Here is a 19,268-nt window from a genome sequence, read left to right as displayed (position 1 = left end):
AAGGACACTTGTAAAGTTAGCTGTTCTCATTAGTATACAGAGGCTTGGATTCGTTGAGGGGGGACGGAGAGGGGGGAAAAAAGGGGAATAGTAGAATTGATGCGTAATTATCAGTGGTAAAAACTCGAGTCAGGCACACCAGCTTTCATAATTTCAGTTGACAGACACACATAGACATTCAGCCACAGTTGTATAACAAGGCAGGCTGCATCAGCTACATTAGGCTTTCAGCTCATTTCCTCCAGGTCTTTTGGTAAAGATAATTAAACTACCCATCCTCGAGTTCAAATACACCATTGGCACTGTGGATACATATCTGTCTAAGCACCTGAAGGACAAATACAGGAGCAACCAGTTTTTTAGTTGTTGGCTAGTGGTTATATTTGAAGCTAAGATTTGTTTTTACATTCTATTGAACTTTTTTCCCTGGATGAAGAGGGGAAAAAAGCAACAAATTTTTCAAATAAAAATTGTTTTGAAGTAAGGACATCCTACACATTGTACCATTGTACTAGAGGATCAGAACTAATGATAAATCTAGATCTTTCAAGTTGTGCAAAATGCCACAAAAGCAGCACAAGTTACAAGAAAAAGAAGGACTTCAGATGTAATTAAGGAGGTTACAATACAATTTTTCTAAAATGTGCTGAACTTGTTCCTTTGCATTTTACATGCTTTGATATGGAAAAACTGCAATCTACTTATAAATTAACCAAGATAAAGCTAATAATGAGCACACATTGTTTCTGCTGCACAAAGATTTCCGTGAAAAACTACTAAAAAACAACCTTCAGCATCAGTTTTTAATCAATAATTGGTAGCAGAGAAAAATCTAAAATAAACATATCTTGAGCATTTAATTTAATCTTGAAAAAACTAATCACACAAGTAAACCTAGCTGCTCAGATTGCTTTCTTGGACAAAGGCAAACATCTTCCATTTTCTTTCATGTGGGATTGCTACCTTCTTCAAAGGAGCAGCTTTTACCTCAAATTGAGTGGGGGTTGGGAGATTGTTTTGCTCCAGTCTGTCTGATGTGTTCAGTTCAGATCTCAAAGCTCTTTCTTTGACTTGTTAAAAAAAAAAAAAAAAAAAAAAAAATCAAATGTAGGATTTACCTAAGGAAGCTAGTCAGAAAAGGTATTAAAACTTAATCAACATTAGCATCAAATTGTGTGTTTTATAGATTTTTTTAGTTTGTTCTTACTAATGCGTGACTGCCTAGACTTCCCACCTCCCCGAAGAAAGAAAGAAACAAAAAAACCCCAAAAAACAAATAACCAACACAAGATACATTCCTTCCCCAAAGCAAGGCACTTAATTTTGGTGTCAGCACGATTTGACTTATGAATTCCACCACCCCACCGCGGGCTGCGGGAAGGGGCGTCTCGTGGCGTGCGAGCAAACGCTGCTGGCAAACAAAGGGGCTCAGTTGCATCTCCGTGCATTAATAACCGGTGTCCCGCTGCATCAGGCTATGCGGATTGTTGTGGGCTTTTTTTTTTTTTTTTTTTTTTGTCTGCAAAATGGAGATCTCACAACCGAAAGAAGATCACGGGGTGGTGTTTCTATCGGAGCATCATCCGCGTAGTCGTGCTCACATGAACCAAGATTCACTTCCCCTCAACAATGAGACACGGACCCAAAAATAAAAACAAGACCACGTTTATTCAGTACAGACAGGTTAATTAAGACAGTAAGTCCTGCAAATCAGGAGCACATTTCAAACACTCCGGTACGAAGTGCATATATTTAATCAACAGCTGCATCTCGTAGTTGAGCCATTGAGTTTGTTTGGGGAAGGGGAGCGGTTTTTTTCCTCTTTTTTTTTTTTTTTAAGAAAAGAAACAAACAAACTTGTTTCAGCTACCTTGGTGAACAACGCGTCTCAGACTCCATTCACTCATCAGGCTTTACAATTATAAGTCCAGCTGCCTTCCAGCTTCCGAGATTCACATTTTTAAACTGCTTCATACAGTCGCGACGGGGAAAAACAACAACCGAAAAAAAACGTTAAAATAATAATAATAATTAAAAAAACGGGAGGGGGGGACGACACGCAGGCGGCGGGGGGGCAGCCGCCCCCGCGCGGGTCACTCGGGATTATTGCAAATGGCTCCCGCGAGGCCGGCGCGGCGCCGGGCCGGGCCGGGGGCGCCGCGACCCCCGGCGGCTCCGCGGCGGGGGGAGGAGGAGGAGCCGCGGGGGGGAGGGAGGAGGGGAGGGGGGCGGCGGTGACAGCGCGGCGGGGCCGGGCGGCGGCGCAGCCACGGGGCTCCCGGCGGCGGGTGACCTTGGGGGGGGGGGGGGGGCGCCGCCTCCCGCGCTTCCCCCCGCGGCCGCCGCGCGGGGCGACTCACGGCGCCGCCGCCAGCGCCACGTCCGGGCGCCGCCGCCAGTCCTGCGCCGCGGGGCCCCGCCGGCGGCTACTGCAGGGGCGGCCGAGCCGCCGCCTCGCCGTCCGCGCCGCTGCTCCCCGCCGAGGCGCTGCCGCTGGACGCCGTGGAGGCCGCGGCCGCCGCCGCCGCGGCCGCGGCGAGCTGGAGCCGCCGGACGGCTTCTTTGATGAGGTTCCCGGAGAGGATGAGCTGCTGCAGGAGCCGGTGCGGGTCCTCCTCCTCCTCCGGCCCCTCGCCGGGCCCCGGCGGCGGCTGCTTCCTCCGGCGGGCGGCGCTCCGCAGCCAGCCGCGGCCGCACAGCTGCTTGGTGACCCGCTGGTGGCCGCCGCGCTCCGGGCGCGGGGACTCGGCGCGGTGGTGCTGGTGGTGGTGCGCCGGCGGCGGGGCCGGCCCCCGCGGCGCCACGAGCCCGCCGCCGCCGCTGCAGCGCGGCGAGTAGGGGGCGGCGCGGTCCCGGGCGCTGCCGGGGCCCAGGTGCTTCGGGGCGCGGGGCGGCGGCGCCCGCTGGGCGCTCAGCTGCAGCACCTCGCCCAGCCTGGCCACGAGCGCGTCCACCTCCTTGGAGCCGGCCGGCCCCACGGCGACCGAGCGCTCCAGCAGCAGGAAGCGCTCGCCCGGCCGGCACGGCATCTCGGCCGGCGCCGCCGTGCCGCACACGCCGAGGGCGCCGCCGCCGCCGCCGCCGCCACACGCGCGCGAGCACACGCGGCCCCGGCGGCTGCGGTTGAGCTGGAGCTCGGCCCGCTGGGGTTGGTTTGTAAACAATGGGTGACGCGGGCCGCCAGGCGCCTCCCACTGCGCCGGGCGGGGGGGGGAGCCCGCCGCGCCGAACCGCCCCGCTGCCCCGCCCGCCGCGGGGGCCGCGCGCGGCGAAGCGGGGCGTCGTGCCGCTGCGCTCGGCGGCCGCTCCCGCGCCGGGAGACCACCGCCCCGGGCGGGCGCCGCCGCGCTTCCCCGCCGCCCGCTCCCTTCCCCCCCCCCCGGGTCCGCGCGCCGAGTGGTCCCGCCCGCTTTCAAACCCCGCACCTCGGGTCTCGGGGGCGGGGCCGCGCTGATTGGCAGGAGGGGAGCGAGTGGGCGGGGACGCGGGGGGCGCGCGAGGCCAGCCCGGCCCCGGCCCGGCGGGGAGCCGCCGCGGGAGCGGGGCAATGGCTGCCGCCCGCCCGCGGCCTCCCCGCCCCGGCCCGGCCCCGCGGGCCCTGCGCGGGGCTCAGGCACTGCCCCGGCGGCCGCCGCGGGCCGGCTCCGCGGCAGGTGCGCGGCGCTGCCGCCGCTGCCGCGCGCCCGTCCGCACCGTCGGTCCGCGCGGCGTTTTAGCGCCGCGTTTCATGGGGCGGGCGCGGTGGTCGGACGTCCCTGCGCGAGCCCGAGGCGGTGCGCCCGCCTGCAGGAGCAGGTCCGGGTCGTGCGATTCGCTTCGCGGCCGTCCCGGCACAGCACCGCGCTGTTCCCCGTTCGGCCCAGCCGTTTGCGTTCGGCAGTGGGGTTCGGCCCATTTTGTATGCGCGCGGCGTCCTTACCGCCAGCGGTGTTTTGATTTGTTTTTTACTTCCATGGCGGGGAAATGCCTTTGGGATCTTATTTTCCATTATTAGAATTAGCAGACGTGCAACGAGCCTGTACGGTCATCTTCTCCGGTTTTCTGTCTGGGTTCTGCTCACTAAACCAGGCCAAGAGTGACTCTGTCTTACGTCATCCCCTTCCTGTTCTGGTCCCAGTCTTACCTTGAACCTGGCACTGTATCGTTCGAGCAAACGCTAGAGCGTCTCTGATGAGCCTTAGGTAACGTTTTCTGGATTTCAAAACGTTGTTAGGGCCTTAGTCCCGCGTACGCTCATCCACACAACTCTGTGTGGCGGTAATCGCCTTGCAGTTGGTGGAATTACCTGTATGGTGGAAGTTGCTCACACACATAACTGTTATCAGCACCATGTCCTGGGTTAATAAGTAAACATTTGGCAAAGGGGAAGGAATGTCCTTTGATCTGTTTGTCACCGTTTTCCCAAGCTACTTTCACTTGCTTTACAAACTGAAAGAGACTTGTGTGTGTGCACATTTGTGAATGATCGCTGTCGTGAAAATTTTAGTGGCCTCCAACCTACACGTCCAAAGCCGTTACTGCGCATCCAGGCTGCATTTATGTGAACTTGGCGTGAAGTACACCAACTGCGTATTATTTAGTCATATATTTTAAGGCACTACCTTCTTGGTAACGGGCAATCGAAACGTGGATCTCATTGTTCTACAGATAATGAAAGGATGTGATCTTGTTTCCCCAGGTCAAAAATATCTTTTAAAAAACTCTTCTGCTGTTACTCACTCGCCGATGCAGCATCTTTTCACGTGAAACAATGAAAGGCCTAAATACATGTGGTGGGTGGATCTGCTCCAGTTCCAAGTCAGATCTACATTCAGAGCACTTTTGAATAGGTGATCTGGTATTCTGTACCAGCAGAACTGCAATAGGCCAGTACAGCTTATTCCAGCCTTTCCTCCCCCTCCCATAAAGCAAAATAAGTTATACCATCAAAAGCTCAGTGTTGCTGGTGACTACAGCTATGCTTGGGCCTTTCACGAGCCCAGCAATGATAGCCGCAAGTCACACTTCATTGCATCCCTAGCCACCAGCAGTGCTGGGAGGAGTTTGCAGTGTAGGACAGATCCTTGCCACGGATAAGCAGATGCGAGTGGTCATTAACACAATCCCGATGTCCTTAGATCTTTTCTAATGCAAAATTTCAGTGACGACTGATTGACGAGTGACTAAGCATCTGCTGAGGATTTCACGACTATGCCCACTGAAAGTACTTGCATTGAATGCTGCTAATCAAGGTTAATAGTTTTACCACCTCAACAAAATGAATGTGGTAAACTTGAGTATTGTTAGGAGTTGTTCGTAGAAGGGCGTTTCAGTTTATGTGCTCCTAGTGAAATTTATGATTCTCAGCCATTATTTTGGTATTCTAACAGCTCTCTTCACAATGATAATAGTGAAAGAAAAGATGAAGCTTAAATGCTTGAGAAGGTGATGTATCCCATGTCAGATCTGAAGTTGCCCTTCAAAGATTTGCCCACAGGGGAAAACTGCTTGGAAGCGGGCTCGAAGCGGGGCTCAGCAGGAACTTGCGTTGGGCTCGCTCTGCAGAGTGGAGCTCAGCATCACAGCGAGTGGACCTCAGCACCACGGCACCCAGGCCCCTGTCGGGAGGCGACCCAGACCAGTTCTGGGAGGCGGCCTAAATTGTCTGCAGCCATGGCCAGACCTTCCCGGCAGGAATGACTACAGTGGTTTATTAGCTATTAGCTGTTTGCTGGTGCCTCTCAGCCAGTAGAAACTGGAACAGCTTGAACAGCAGATTTTGCAATAAAGTGGCTGTTGCACACGTATGAGCAATGGTGCGGATTTTGTAACCATAAGCAAGGGTTAACTGCCTGGTAGAGGCTGTGACTTCCTAAACTGTGGCCATGAAGTCATCTGGCTGTGTCCCAAGTTTACCATGGCAAGGTTTGGGAGGGTACCTGGAGCACAGTCCTCTCACTTCACTTTAAAAAAGCAGGGGTTAATTTTCATACATTGTCTTCTGCTGCTGGCGATGAGCTCTGGAGCATGGCTTTTACTTTAGCAGCACACCACAAGCATTTTAAGCAACCCCCCTCATCTCCCAAAGATACAGGGTAGGGTCACGGTCTTCTAAAAGTGAAGGTAAGGATGAGAAGAGTTGTAAAAGTGTTTGCAGCATTTTCCTGACAGATAGTTCGACAGCAGACTTTGCTGTGCTTGTTTGTTTGTTTGTTTTCCTGAGATTGATGCATTTCTCTGTATTGTCTGTTTCTGTTCCGGGATTGCCAAAATTACCACTGCAAAATGTTATCTATTCTATTAACAGGAGGTTACAGCTGCAAGAAATAGTTGCTTCCTTTCCGTATATTATTATTCCTAATTTGCATTCTCGCTTTATACTTACCTGCTCACATTTTTAGAAAACAGTTTTTATACTTTTTTTAGTTTGTTAGTTGACTTAACTTTCAGGTACCCTCTATCTGAGGGTATAATCTGAAAGTTTCATAGACAAATACTAGTTGTATTAATTATGTGGCCATCTATAGAATTTTCACATATTTTTAGAGGATTTCCTAGGGTTACATTTGATTTCAAAATATAAAGATCAACTTATATATCTTATCTTTCGTATTGATCCTGACAAGGTAAACAAGTGTATGTGACTCCTCAGCTTTAAACCTTTGAATTCTGCAATCAAGGGTAATCTCGGGTACAGAAGCAGAAGTACTTCCACTGCGTGTATATACTCAGGAGCACGCATACATTCTAACCTGTGTGCAAAAACAATAACCCCATCACAGGGAAATGAGACATAAGGCTTCAGAATTGCGCAGGTGTTTACATTTTCAAAACCTGATGCTGAAAATGTGATGTGTGATCTCAGAGTTCAGTGCTGTGTATTAAAATAAATCAAATTGATAAGTTCATGCAAGAGGCTAGGCAGGGTTGCATCATAATGGTAAAGTATTTATAGCGTTGTTTATAAAGCAGTACGAGGGCTTTGGACTCTGTGAACCCAAGGCCAAGAGGTCCTTTCTAGTCCTTTGTTTCTGTAGCCATTTCTCATGTCTTTTATTTTCAACAGAAACTTCTGTCATATCTATTAAATGTGCAGAGCTTCTCTTTATAGCAATAGACAGTGTCAATGATTGATGCTTGTGCAAAGTAGATTAATTTCCTACACGCACACTTTACAATGCAGAATGGGGAGAGGCCAGAATACCATCCGAACAAGAAGAGTTTAGAGTCCCCAATAATTGTTTTGTAACCTGCATTTGTAGTGGATTTCCAAGAACAAAAGACATTCCTTGAGAAACAGCTAGGGTTGCTAAGTGACACACGTGTATTTACTATGTCATAACTTGAAAAATCCAAACACATTAAAGCAGGGGAATTAATAAGCAGAAATGTCTTGAGTCTTATGCTGGCTCCCAGAGTAAATATAAATATGTCGGCCTACAGTTTTATGTGGTTTGGGATATTCAATTTAAGACCTCAGCGGAAATGGAAAATACTAGTTGCTTTTGAAAATGTAAGCTGTCATTCTTAAGAAACTTAAATAAGCTTATTTTGTCACAACACAAGAACCTCAATTCAAATCTACAGGATTTCTTTTATGTATTGTTTTTGTTTATCTTTGCTTAATTACCTACAAATTTTAATTTAGGAATACTGCTTAGTAGCAAGGCTAGGTGTTATATTATCAGTTGTGAGGAGGAGTTACTTCTTTTTGCTGAAGTTATTTCTGTTCCTTATGCCTTTCAGGCACAAAAGCGGTCTTTAGCTCCACACATTCTTCTAGTGTCTGGCAAATCAAGCTGCTGCATCCCCGGTTCTTCCATGCCCTCAGGACGAGTATTTTCTGTCCCCTTTGGAGGGACCAGGGGAAGCTTCCTTCAGCCTGCTGACTCGATCCTCCCTTTTCCCTAAGCTGCAAAACGTCTTCTTCATCCTCTAGTAAGCCGAAGATGCTGTGGCTTCCCCGCGCCCCAAGCGCGCAGCCGTGCCCCGTTTGCAGGGGTTGCTTCACAGCAACGTGCTGAGCTACCTGCCTGTTAGGAGCTGTCAGGTGGCCTTGCACAACAGCCTCCGCTAGTTTAGGAATGAGGCGGCAGGCGTGGGAAAGGCGCTGTCAGACAGCTGAGCGATGCATCAAGCTACAGGGCAACCAGGTCTTTGTTTGTTTATTCAAATAGACTCCCTTCCAGCTTTCCTAATTACCGGAATACATTTTAATGGCAACATTATACATAAAGCAAAGGCCAGGTGTCATCAGTCATGTGGGATCTTGTAGATTTTCCATATATGTAATGCCTGTGAATAATTTCCCTCTGTCTGCTCATTTCAAATATTAGAATATATGAAGGGGGTCCTGGGCAGGACTGCAGCTTCCTTCACTGAAATCCCTCCTTCAAGCTTGCTTTTGACATTAGAGGCCATCAGAAGAAGATGAACATTATTAAAGAAGAACATGGAACCACCAGAGACCTGATTACTGCTTCATGTAATCTGAACTGGGTTGTTTTAGGACCTGAACATGCTCCTGATAGAAGCATGATCAACCCTCGGACTAGAAACATTTTGGGGAAGCTGCTACAGTTATAGATAGTCGTTACGTTTCTCGCCTTCTGCTCTCTTACTACAGCTCGTCAGATATGGACCTGTGCGTTGTTGCGAACCCCTCCTGCGTGCCGCAGTTCTCCTGCTCTTATTCTAGTGCTGGGCAGCGCTATGGGGTCCATTAGTGGTACCTGCTCAGTAAGTGTGAGCATCTTGCTCTGCAGGGGTCTGTAATTAGCAAAAGATTTTAAAGACAGCAAACTTGATATTCATTTGTCTAAAGTCTTACTAGCCCCTAAGAACAAGACAGGTAGGTGTAGCTTCTTTAAAGACCTTCCCTTCTTCCCTCTAAAAAATTACGCTTGTGACAGCCTGATTCCACTGCACCAGTCCCTTGTCAGCTAATACAGTCCTTCTGATCGACTTGTGTTCCTCTTTTCTGTTTTTTTTCCCCATTACTTTTAAAAATCCGCAAACATTTATTGAAGTAGTGGCTTATTTCAAGCTCTCCTTTACACTGTCTGCTTATTTTTTGTTATAGCCACCTATTAGTTCAGCCTGCTTTTCCCTTATTAAATCAAGCCAATATATTTAGACAGTGAATTTCCCAATAGCAAAGTCAACAAACAAGATCCATAAATTATTGCACAGTAATAATTTCCATCACATTAGCAACTGTGTTTTCCTGTATATTTTGTGTAGAGCTAAATTCACCCTTGGTGGGTAATGAAAAACAGCCCTTTCGGTTGCAAACCCTTCAGTGAAGGAATACCTTTTTGCTGTGTTTGTACAATGCCCAACGTAATAGATTTCATGAGATCCTTGGGTGCTATTATACATGCATAATTTAGAGCGAGTATCAAAGGTCGTGTCACGTACCTCCTTCTAATATAGGACTCTCAAGATGCTTGGAGAAAAAAAAGCTCTGGCTTACGGTAGGATGCATGGGGAAGTTCCTGTCTCCAACTGTTTGCTTTTCCTCCCTTCAGGGTCCTGCCGAACTGCCACAGTTCACAGCCGAGGGCAGCAAGCTAAACTGGCTGTGATTTTAATTTTCCTTAATAGCCAGGCTTTGGTTTGTAGCCGTCCGGTAGCTGCACACTGAGCTGCAGGTTGAGTTGTCCCTGGAGCGGGAAGAGGAGACAGAGGAAAGTGAGTGGGGGAAGCACTGCAGCTGGCCCAGGGGGAGCGTTTCTGGCCCGGGAACCAGAGCGTTGTGCCGTGTAGGATGGAGACCTGGAGATGTGGCAGGATGGAGACCTGGAGAAGGAAGCTTTACAGGTGAAGTGCTATGGGAGCTACCACTTTTTACATGGTATGAATTGTTCTTACTGGACCCTCACTATTGCTGTCAGTAAACGTGCTCTCCCCTCGAGGAAGACATTCATCACTGTGGAATAATTAACCCCCTCTTCCCTCCTGTGAGCATCATTCAAGCTAGAGCAACAAAATTCCTGACATTTGTGAAGAAACTTTTTCAACACATTAAAGCCAAACAGCAGCAGCTTTTTTGCCTCACCCTGTGTTTCCTCTTCCCATCAGTGACCGATATAACACCATAATAATTGCTACTGGGCATTCTGATTCCCACATTATGTCCTTTTTGCTAAAAGATGTGACCTTCTTTCAGGGTGTAAATCATGGGGATTTCTTTAGGAAAATTACAACTAGTCCTCCCCAAGCTTCTCTCACTTCCTCACTAAGCAATGAATTTACAAGTGATCTGTTTGTTGTTGTGGCAGCTCCCTCAAGACCCTTATTACTATATAAGGGGACACCTGCAGTTTCTGCCCCTAGACTTTCTCTATACCTTCACTTGTGTCTGGTGCAGTAGCCACAGCTTCAGAATACAAAACATTTAGCAACAGCATTGGTTTATGGGTTCTGACCCCTCATGCCTTCTTCCGTGCCTGTGCTGGAGCCCTTATAGTGTACCAGCAAAACAGTTTAGTAAGCCACACTGTGAGCCGATGAGCTGTTCTTTAAAAATATGTCTTTCTCAGGGCTTTTTTAAAACATTGGATCAGCAGAAATAAGCAATGCTGGGGGAGGGCACGGCTAAGGAAGGATGATGGGACAGGAACGATTAAAGTCAGTTTTACCCACAAAAACTTTATACTGTGAAACCACGGTCTGAGATTTCCAAGAACCTTAATGGTTCTTAGCAGCCCCCTGCACTGGCTGTGCTATTAATTCTGTCCCAGGCATTAGTAGGATCCCTCCCGGGAATAAGAAAGGGCTAATGGGAAGGCATTGGAAGACCAGCAGCATTCAAATGGCACGAAACTGTGCTCACAATACAGAGTACCTGACAAGATAGACTCACTTTAATATGGGCCTATATCTTCCCATTAGCCTTGCTGCCTCAAATCAAAAGCACCTGCAGACCCAGGCTTAATATGTTTTTGTGTGGAAAGGATTCCAAATAGAACTGGAATAAGTTATAGCTCAGGTTAACTTTGCAGCGAAATTAAGCCTGAAGAGCTTATAAACAAAAGCCATGATTGCAAAACTGATTTAAAACTTTATAAAGTAGAGCTGCTGACCCAATTCTATTTTAACAATGAAGACAGGACCCTGAAGGCTAACATTTCTAAGGCAATTTGTCCAAGGAAGAAACACTCCTTTTTCAGTTCATGAACCATTTTATAAAGCACTTAATAATATTAACTTTCATTATAATCTTCCTATAAAATACACATTAGATCACCACCTTCAGCTAGTAAGTCACCGCTCCAGTGATGTACCATCAGCATTATGGGTTCATATATTTTAGAAGTTCCCTCCTTTGCTCTTGTCACAAATGTACCCACACAATCCATTTTAAAATGGTCCCTGCTTGAAGTTTGTGTTTCTTCTTGAATGCCAAGCTGCAAGAGGAAAGCTCTCCACTGCTTCTGCCAAAATTCATTCTTGTTTCACCCTGGCGGGTTTCACTACTTTCGTTTAACATTCAGCTGAATAAGATAGTAAGCTGGGCAAAACTGATAAAACTAGAAGCTGCAATGTGGTTTGCAAAGAGGCGAACTTATAAATAAGCAGCAAAGCTAGAAACAAGGAGAGCTAGACATAATCTGTCTATACGCTTGAACTACCTTCCTTTTACCTCAAAAACGTGCCTGATGTGAAACACACATACAAAATACTTCCGAAATATCAAAAGGAAAAGCTCCTATGGCAGTTCCAGTTTTGTGATTAATTTCTTTCTCGCAGCATTTGCCATTCTTCATATTTGTGCAGACTCTTATCAGCGTTGGGCACTGCGTTATCTGGTACAGCGAACTGTGGTACACTGGAGCAGGAATTGCGCTACAAAAAATAAAATGTTAATGATGATGATTAAGGTTTTCCCGGGATTCCCATATGCACTCTTATTATCACTGCTAGCATCATTCAGCTGCTGAACTCTCCACACTGTGCTCAGTGATGTCTCTGCGACTGAAGTGGGCAGAATATTAAACTGAAGACAGCTTTTCTTGAAGTGAATGTAAATCTGAATTGTTCTTCCTCCGTAAAATCATTCTGGTGTAAAAGAACCGTACGATCCCAAAAGCCCCAAAGAAGAGCTCTGGTAAGATCTCAAAGACGAAGAAGGTTGTGTTGCTCAAACCCTTTGACAATAACAAGCCGAACGGAGTGACCGCGTGAGTATTTTCCGTGCTGCGATAGCCCTGCTGTTGCGGTGCTGTGAGGTGGCTCGTGTGAGCAGCCCGGCCAGCACCTCATTACGGAGGTGCTGCTTGATAACACAGCCGAGGCTGCCCCGTGGCGAGCCCTTCCCACCGGTGCCCGTCTCTAACCCGTGCCTCGTGCCGGCGCTGGTGCACGCCGGAGCCACGGAGGGCTAAACCAGCGGTGAAGTGAGCCTACAAAAAAGCAAGGAGTTGCATATGGGTTTAGCTCTCCACCCTGGATCCCCTCCACCCCTAGCTGATGGCTCCTGGCCTCCAGCTGAAGTTCACAGCCTCCTCCGCTGTGCCCGGGCAGTGGTCTGTAGGGCCAGCCTGGCCATGGCTCATGGCCCAACGTAGGGATCTCCTGGCACAGCAGCGAGGTGCTGAGCTGGGGTGTAAGAGCAGCAGGAGAGCAGAGGGCAGGACCCCCTGCACCAGCGCGGCTGTGGAGCCAGCCTCTCGCAGAGCCGCAGCTGGAGGGACCCCGGTGGGGCACATCCTGAGCTCGTCCGTGCCTGAAATTCCTCCGTGCTTATTAACGTCTAAAAATCTACTGTGTGGCAGCTACAGTAGTAGATTCAGTTTTCACCACAGAAAATATTCTGCTAGGGGAACAAATTAGCACACAGCTATCAAGGCATGGCTAATTGCTAGCAGCGTTAGAGCTATTTTGGGCTTGTACATGACACCATGGTTGTACATCATTCAGTCTTGCTGTGGAGACAGACGCTGCAGAAGCGACCCTAATACGATTGCAATGCAGTTATTCGGGCTCGCTACTGCCACAGATCTCCTTTGCAGAGCGGAACCACGTGGATCTGCTCGATCGCGACTCATTAGCTCATTCAGCCCTTCAGAAACCAATGCTTTAATTACAATTTAGGAATAAACAAAACTCCAATGCTGACAGTAAACCATGGTATAGTTATGTTGGGGAAAAAAAATCCCACAAAAATGCCTATATGTAGAGTTGGGCCAAAATGCTTGAATGTGTGGTCTTGACAGGCAGCCTCACTATTTTGCTGGGAGTTTGTAGTCAGACAAGTCCGTAAAAGAGATGGGATCCTGGTGCAACCGTGACTTGCAGAACTGGTGTCTGAGGCACGGGCCAGGCACCACCTACAGCTCTCTCTGCTGAGGCTGGTGTAAGGGAAGAGCAAGTTTTTGAGCCTTTCCTGCTGCAGAAATTTCATCAAATATTTTATTTATAAAACCATTTCTGTTTGGGGGATGTGGCAAAGTTCAAACTAACTATTCACTATTTTGAATGAACTCTTTCTCCCATCCGCAAACGCTCTGAATTGCACAGCTCACACTGAATGCCTTCTGTCACTACAGCTGAGACAAAATGTGTAATGTATTTTGGCAGATCTCCTCCCACCCCTGCCAATATCTAGAAGAGACTAATAGTGCTGGTAAAAAATTATAAAGAAGAACTTCTTCATGCACATAGTTCCTCATTCTAATAATAAGGCAAACACTAGTATGACGGAAAGCATTTTCTTTCTGGACTGATTTGTTGTATATATATTGCTGCTTGGAGCAACAAAGAAGCCATTGTAATGTAAAACTGTCAGTCCTCAAGTAAAATTTGTAGTTGCAGTTATCTGATTATACAAAAGGAGATACTGAAAACTGTAACACTCTCAAATACTGATTCACCAGAGTGGCTGAGACCCGTACATGCTTTCCTAGCCATGCACATGTGCATGTTGCTTGTATGTCACTTAAGACATTCTACATTTTATAGCACACTTTGTGTAATTTGTACCTTTGATTTACTGTATAATTTCCTGGCTATACTGCACTCCAGAAATAAGTGCCATTTTGCGGGTAGCAAAGCATTTGAGTGCAGCTTGCCACCTCCAGCATGTCAGTTAGATGTATTGCGCCACTATTAACGGCATATTCAGAACTTTTACTCTACTACTGAAATGCTTCTAACACCGTACTCAGCTTTTGCAGACGTTTCCCACGTGTCTTTGAGTGACAGTTCATCTTTTGATGTTTATATTTGCCATCTGGAGATGTCAGCTTTGTTCTACAGTAAAACTATGAAGTGGTGCAAGTAACCTCTAAGAGTTTGAAAAAATGTTTTAAATAGGTTTACAAACAAATGTGTCCATAAATAGTATAGAAAAATGCAAGTTTTATTCACATGTAATCTGTATGGAGATATATTTTTGGTAAGTCACTCTACTCTCTGAAATTTTTTTTGATCCTGTTGCTGCAGATACCCCAAAAAGAATTGTAACCGAATGATATCAGAGAAAGAATATATACTCTAGATTTTGTGTTGTTCATTTTATGTGCGTGATGATATGTTCTCTATGATCAGCTTCACAGATGCCTAATATTGAGTCAGGTTTCCTGGTTTGTATGGATTGTCCACTCAGAAGCTGTTGTGGAGAATAGGATATATGCACCTGTAAAACAGGAAAATTCCTGAATTCCTTGGGCAGGGAGATGCAATGATTATGCATTACTATCACTGCTGTTGCTATTGCTATTCAGGCTTGCACAGATCTGTGTTTCCCCGTACTCAGCCGCCATCCGGATAAGCACCAGAAGAGACAAGTGTAACCGCGTGAAGGATGTGACCTCCCGCGATGCTGCCTTAGGTGAGCTCTGCCACCGGCTGCGGCACAATAACGCTACACTCGAAATTCAGATCTTGGCAGATAAACAGGTTCCAGTTTGGCTTCTGATTTTCCGTAACGTGGGATATTTGATGCTGTAGCTGTGTCAAATAGAAAGAGCTACCATCTTTGGTTCCAACCCCCAGGACATTTAAGACTCACTCCCTAGAAACGTATTACTGTCCTTACCAGTTACGTACGCTGCTGAGCGAGGCAAGGACATATACAGTAGTCAGCAACGGCACACGCTCATCTATGGCCATATCCCTGGGAACGGCGCTGCCATCTGTCCTCGGCATTTCTCTGTCTACTCTTAGCTCTGTGTAAGACGAACCCAGCCTCGGCGTCATGTGGAGATTTACTGCGAGCGATCTGCTCCGAGCTGTTTTCTGGTCGCCGACGGTTTGTTTGGAAACCCTCTGCCCCGTGCGGCTGCCTCGTGCCGCCGGGGCGCTCGGGCTCCGCTGAGCGAGTTCACGTGTCGCCAGCGCCGCGGTGCAGGGGACGCTTGCTTTCCTGCAGAGAAGTGATCCTTTCTGGGAAGCTGTGTGTGAATCCCGGCTGTCGAGACAGCAGCTTTGCGAATTGCCTTGAAAGCCGGGTGCCGGGGACCTCGCTCCTCGCTGCTGCCCTCCTCCCGCTGCCGGTCTGCTGCTGCTCGCGGGCGCCCGCCGCCCTCCCGAACCCTTGAGCCTCCTTGCCCCACGATCTTAATGCCCTTGTACGCTGGGCTCGTTTATGCATTTTAATGTAGCTTCGAGTTCATTTCCTTGAAGGATTTCAAGGCCCGGGATAGCCCTGCGAGGGAGCTGCACTGGGGCAGAGGCCGGCTGGACGGGCGCCAGGCTCACCGCCTCGCCTGCCTGCGCCCGCCGTGAGCCGCGCGTGCACCCAGGGCACCAGCGCACGGGCAGCTGTGGACAGAATAAGCCAAACAAATGCAATAAAAGAAAAAGAGGACTGCAAGAGCTGGACTCCTTCCAAACACTTTCCCCATTTTTTGACAAAGTCATCATTTCATTTTTGCGGTCACGCAGGTTTGAGACCCCAGCACTGCCCTCTCCACGGCGCTAAACGGCGGGGATCTAGTGTGGAAAGCGCTGCAAACTGAGCCCAACACACGCTGCGGTTGCTGCTACGTTCCTCCTCGCGGCGCAGTCTGCTGAGGACACCAGCGCGGTCCTGACAGAGTCACTGAATTCAACCAGACTGGCGCAGGACACGGACCGCTCATCTCGGGTGCCTCAGCTGCTGCCGCTGGTGTTCGTGCACCCGGGTCCGAGTTTCGGAGCATGGGGAGCTGTTCTGCCACTGAAATCGGTACACTGAGCACCTTGCTGATGTTCCTCCCAATTTAAAGTTTGATTTTTAGAACAATTCCTCTGAAGCCCCGTTCTGCTCCGGCCGTGCGGGTGGTCTGACAGGGCAAGGGCACACGTGGGGGACGAGGAGCCAGGCTCACGGGGAGCCAGCTACGTTGCAATCACCGTGGCGTCGTGAACCATCCCTCCCCCTCCTAGTCACTTCGAAGGCTAGGGGAGCCTGCGTAAATGCTAATATTCGTTAGCACAGAACTCTATTAACCAAGCTGTCAGCCTGGCTCGAAGCATTTTCCATTCAATTTTTATCTTTATGGCCTGCTCGTCCACCGTCCTGCTCCCCAGATGAGTTCTGCCCATCATTACCAAGAGCAGCACTTTCTGGAGCAGACTGGCAGAACATTAGTGGTCCCTTTGTCTTCCATTTTTTACATTTTATTTTAATTAAAACACGATTTATTTCAATCTCCCGGCACTGCAGTAATATCAATGAAACAATGCATGTCCCACCCAGATAATGGAGAATGTTTCCCTCTGTTATTAATCTGTGTTATTTGTTAAATTCCAACAGTGTTTGCTTTATTTAACTGCTGCACAAATTACCTCCTTGGGGAGGCTGCAGAGTTATTAAAGCTTATCTCTCTTGGGCCTAATTCTCTTCTGTCTTGCGCTGGGGTTAGCCATTTGTACTTGTGCAAAGTGCACATCAAGGAGTGTATATTTGGGATTTGGTAGTATTTTACCTGCACCTGAAAATACTTACAACAGCTTAAAAGTTATGCTGGCAAAGCCATGCTCCTGACCGAAGACCTCTCGAGCCAAGGTCCCCTTGCAGGGATCGCTGGGATGTCTCTAGCAGGGAAGTATATCGGCAACCCTTTTAAGTGCACAGCAGCCCTAAATGACGAGGCAAGAAATCCCAGTGGAGAATCAAAGTTCTCATCAATGGAGACCAAACTGACGGGCTTGAGAGCACCGCTTCCCAAAGCGCTTAAGAGATGTCAGTGGGTCTAAGTCTCTTGCCTAAAGGATGTACTAGGTTCAGATTTGTAAGGGGGCAGATGGTCACTCAGTGGAACTGGCTAGGGAGTCAGCGCACCTCGCAGCCAGTGGTTTCCCAGTATGGCCTTTCTGGGAGGGACACAGCTCTCAGGTCACAGATCCACAACGGGAAGCATTCAAGGCAATGCCAGCTAAAGGTATTCCCATCTCTGACATTTGTCTATTTGTCTCTGCCTCTGCCAGCGCTGCTACATGCTGCCCCGTCGGTAACGGGAGCTTAAAAAAGTAACCCCAGGAAAAAAAATGTGCCAGCTTCCTAAAGCCGGACCGATTTCCCAGTGCCGTGCGCTCCCGCAGAGAGCTCTGCTGGCTCTGCTGCTGGGCCGTGATTCTGCACTGGGGACTTGTGGCCAGGGGGGATGGAGGAGGATGGAGGGGCACTCTGTGCTTTTGCTGCCCAGCGGCTTTGTGGTCACAGTCTAGATTTGGAAATATATTCCAACTGGAGCCCATTTACTGGGTGTCTCAAGAGAGCACGTCTGTTTTGCAGGCACTGTATAAGGGTGAATTACCATGTTAAAAGTGTGCGGGAGCTCCAGAATGCACTATCCAGGCAGATGAGAGCCATACGAGAGCCACTGTTTATCCTCACAAACCCCCTCTAGAATATCGCTTTATGAGAGGGTGCAAGAAAGGAGCTGCGGCGAAGGGAACGGACAGAACCTTTCGCGTCTCTCCTCAATCGGCAAACGATGTCAAAGAAGTAGAGACTCTCTGAAACTCAGCTACGCACTGCAGTGATTTGTGCTTATCACTGTCCCGTAGCTATTGCTAGATGTAGAAGGAGAGCAAATAATTAACATAAAACTGATTAGTTATTACTCGGGCCTGCAGCCAAGCCATGTTACAGCCGATTTACTGTAAAGGCTGGTCTGTGCTAGCGCTGTTCCCGCCCTCGCGCTGGTGCCGGCGCGGCTTCGGCTGCGGTAACGACTGCGGAGGCTCTCGTTAGCCCGGGCACAAGCATTTTTACTGCCATGTGGCCTAATCTCGGTGTGCAGTCATGTGTGCACAGCACAGCGTATGGATGTATGTTTTACAGCTTTTCCTTAGAAATGGCTTTAATATGCACACCAACAGTCAGCCTATAAAATTCATTTCCATCGGGTGATTTCGGTATACAGGAAAGACGGATTACAAGGCTTGTTATTATGCTACTGTGATGGGCTTTAAAAAGGAAACATTTTTCCTAGCATGTTATAAATATCTCGTCATGATATTGCTGTCACAAGATAGAAAACTGTCACAGCTACACATGAGAAAGTCAGTGCTGCAGTAATATAAAATCTCTCTCTCTTTTTTTTTTTTGTTTTTCTAATGGCAAGCTGCAAAAAGGAAAACCTGTTTGTGTCCAAAGGTTTCCTTGTCCTTTTTTTTTTTAACAAGATTGCTTGGTGTTTACCTTAGAAACTCCAACTTTATTTACCATGCACTCTGTGCTGTGAAGCATATGGGAGGACAGACAGTCCCTGCCCGGACAGACTTGTTTCTCACTGAACGGCTCCAAGGCTACATACCCGCGAGAGTGCCCGGACTCAGGTCTGGGTGACTAAACCAATACATGCAACTGTCTCAGAGGACTCAGAACTGGAGAACGTGTTTGGAAACACAAGCCTAAGTTTCTAAAGTAAGCAACGAGTTAAACAACAAACCATATCAGGTAGCCTGTTTATTACCATATGGCTATTTCCACTGCTGTTCTCCATAAAGTTGTGCCAGTGCTTTCATTTTAAACACTGTTTTTCATTAGTTTATATAACACAGCTGTAAATATTTTTTCAGGCTGAAAGCTGGTGTTCAAAGTCCCGAGGGAGAAACTGGGAAAAAAACACCCCTGGCTAAGCTGCTTTTGAATGATATAAAAGTGAAACTTGGGGGGTTGCACGTAACAGATATGTCCAACTCAGCAACAGTTTGGGATTAAAAAGTGAAGAAAATGCAAAGCAGTGCCAGCAGAAACTCTCCTCAAAGTGGTGGTCCCGGGAGAGGCCAGACTGGGCCCATGCGGTGATTCCTGAACTGCGATGGAAAAGCTCAGTAAACAAAATACCGCT

The 19,268-nt window shown here is 48.3% G+C and overlaps 1 protein-coding gene across 1 annotated transcript; it reads right to left on the bottom strand.

Moving 5' to 3' along the window:
* Positions 1-2,310: 2,310 nt before the first annotated feature.
* On the bottom strand, positions 2,311-3,218 carry LOC135327627 (GSK-3-binding protein-like). The gene has a single exon (XM_064507731.1). It carries the CDS (start codon positions 3,027-3,029, stop codon positions 2,427-2,429), a length of 603 nt encoding a protein of 200 aa, XP_064363801.1. The 5' UTR covers positions 3,030-3,218; the 3' UTR covers positions 2,311-2,426.
* Between the last annotated feature and the right edge of the window lie 16,050 nt (positions 3,219-19,268).

This window comes from Dromaius novaehollandiae, chromosome 2 (genome assembly GCF_036370855.1).
Source record: "Dromaius novaehollandiae isolate bDroNov1 chromosome 2, bDroNov1.hap1, whole genome shotgun sequence".
Lineage (NCBI taxonomy): Eukaryota > Metazoa > Chordata > Aves > Casuariiformes > Dromaiidae > Dromaius > Dromaius novaehollandiae.
Note: the sequence above shows the minus strand (reverse complement) of the source record. Positions and strands in the feature narration are given on the sequence as shown.

Coding starts and splice junctions, on each gene's coding strand:
- LOC135327627 (XM_064507731.1), bottom strand. CDS start 3,029: ATGCCGTGCCGGCCGGGCGAGCGCTTCCTGCTGCTGGAGCGCTCGGTC.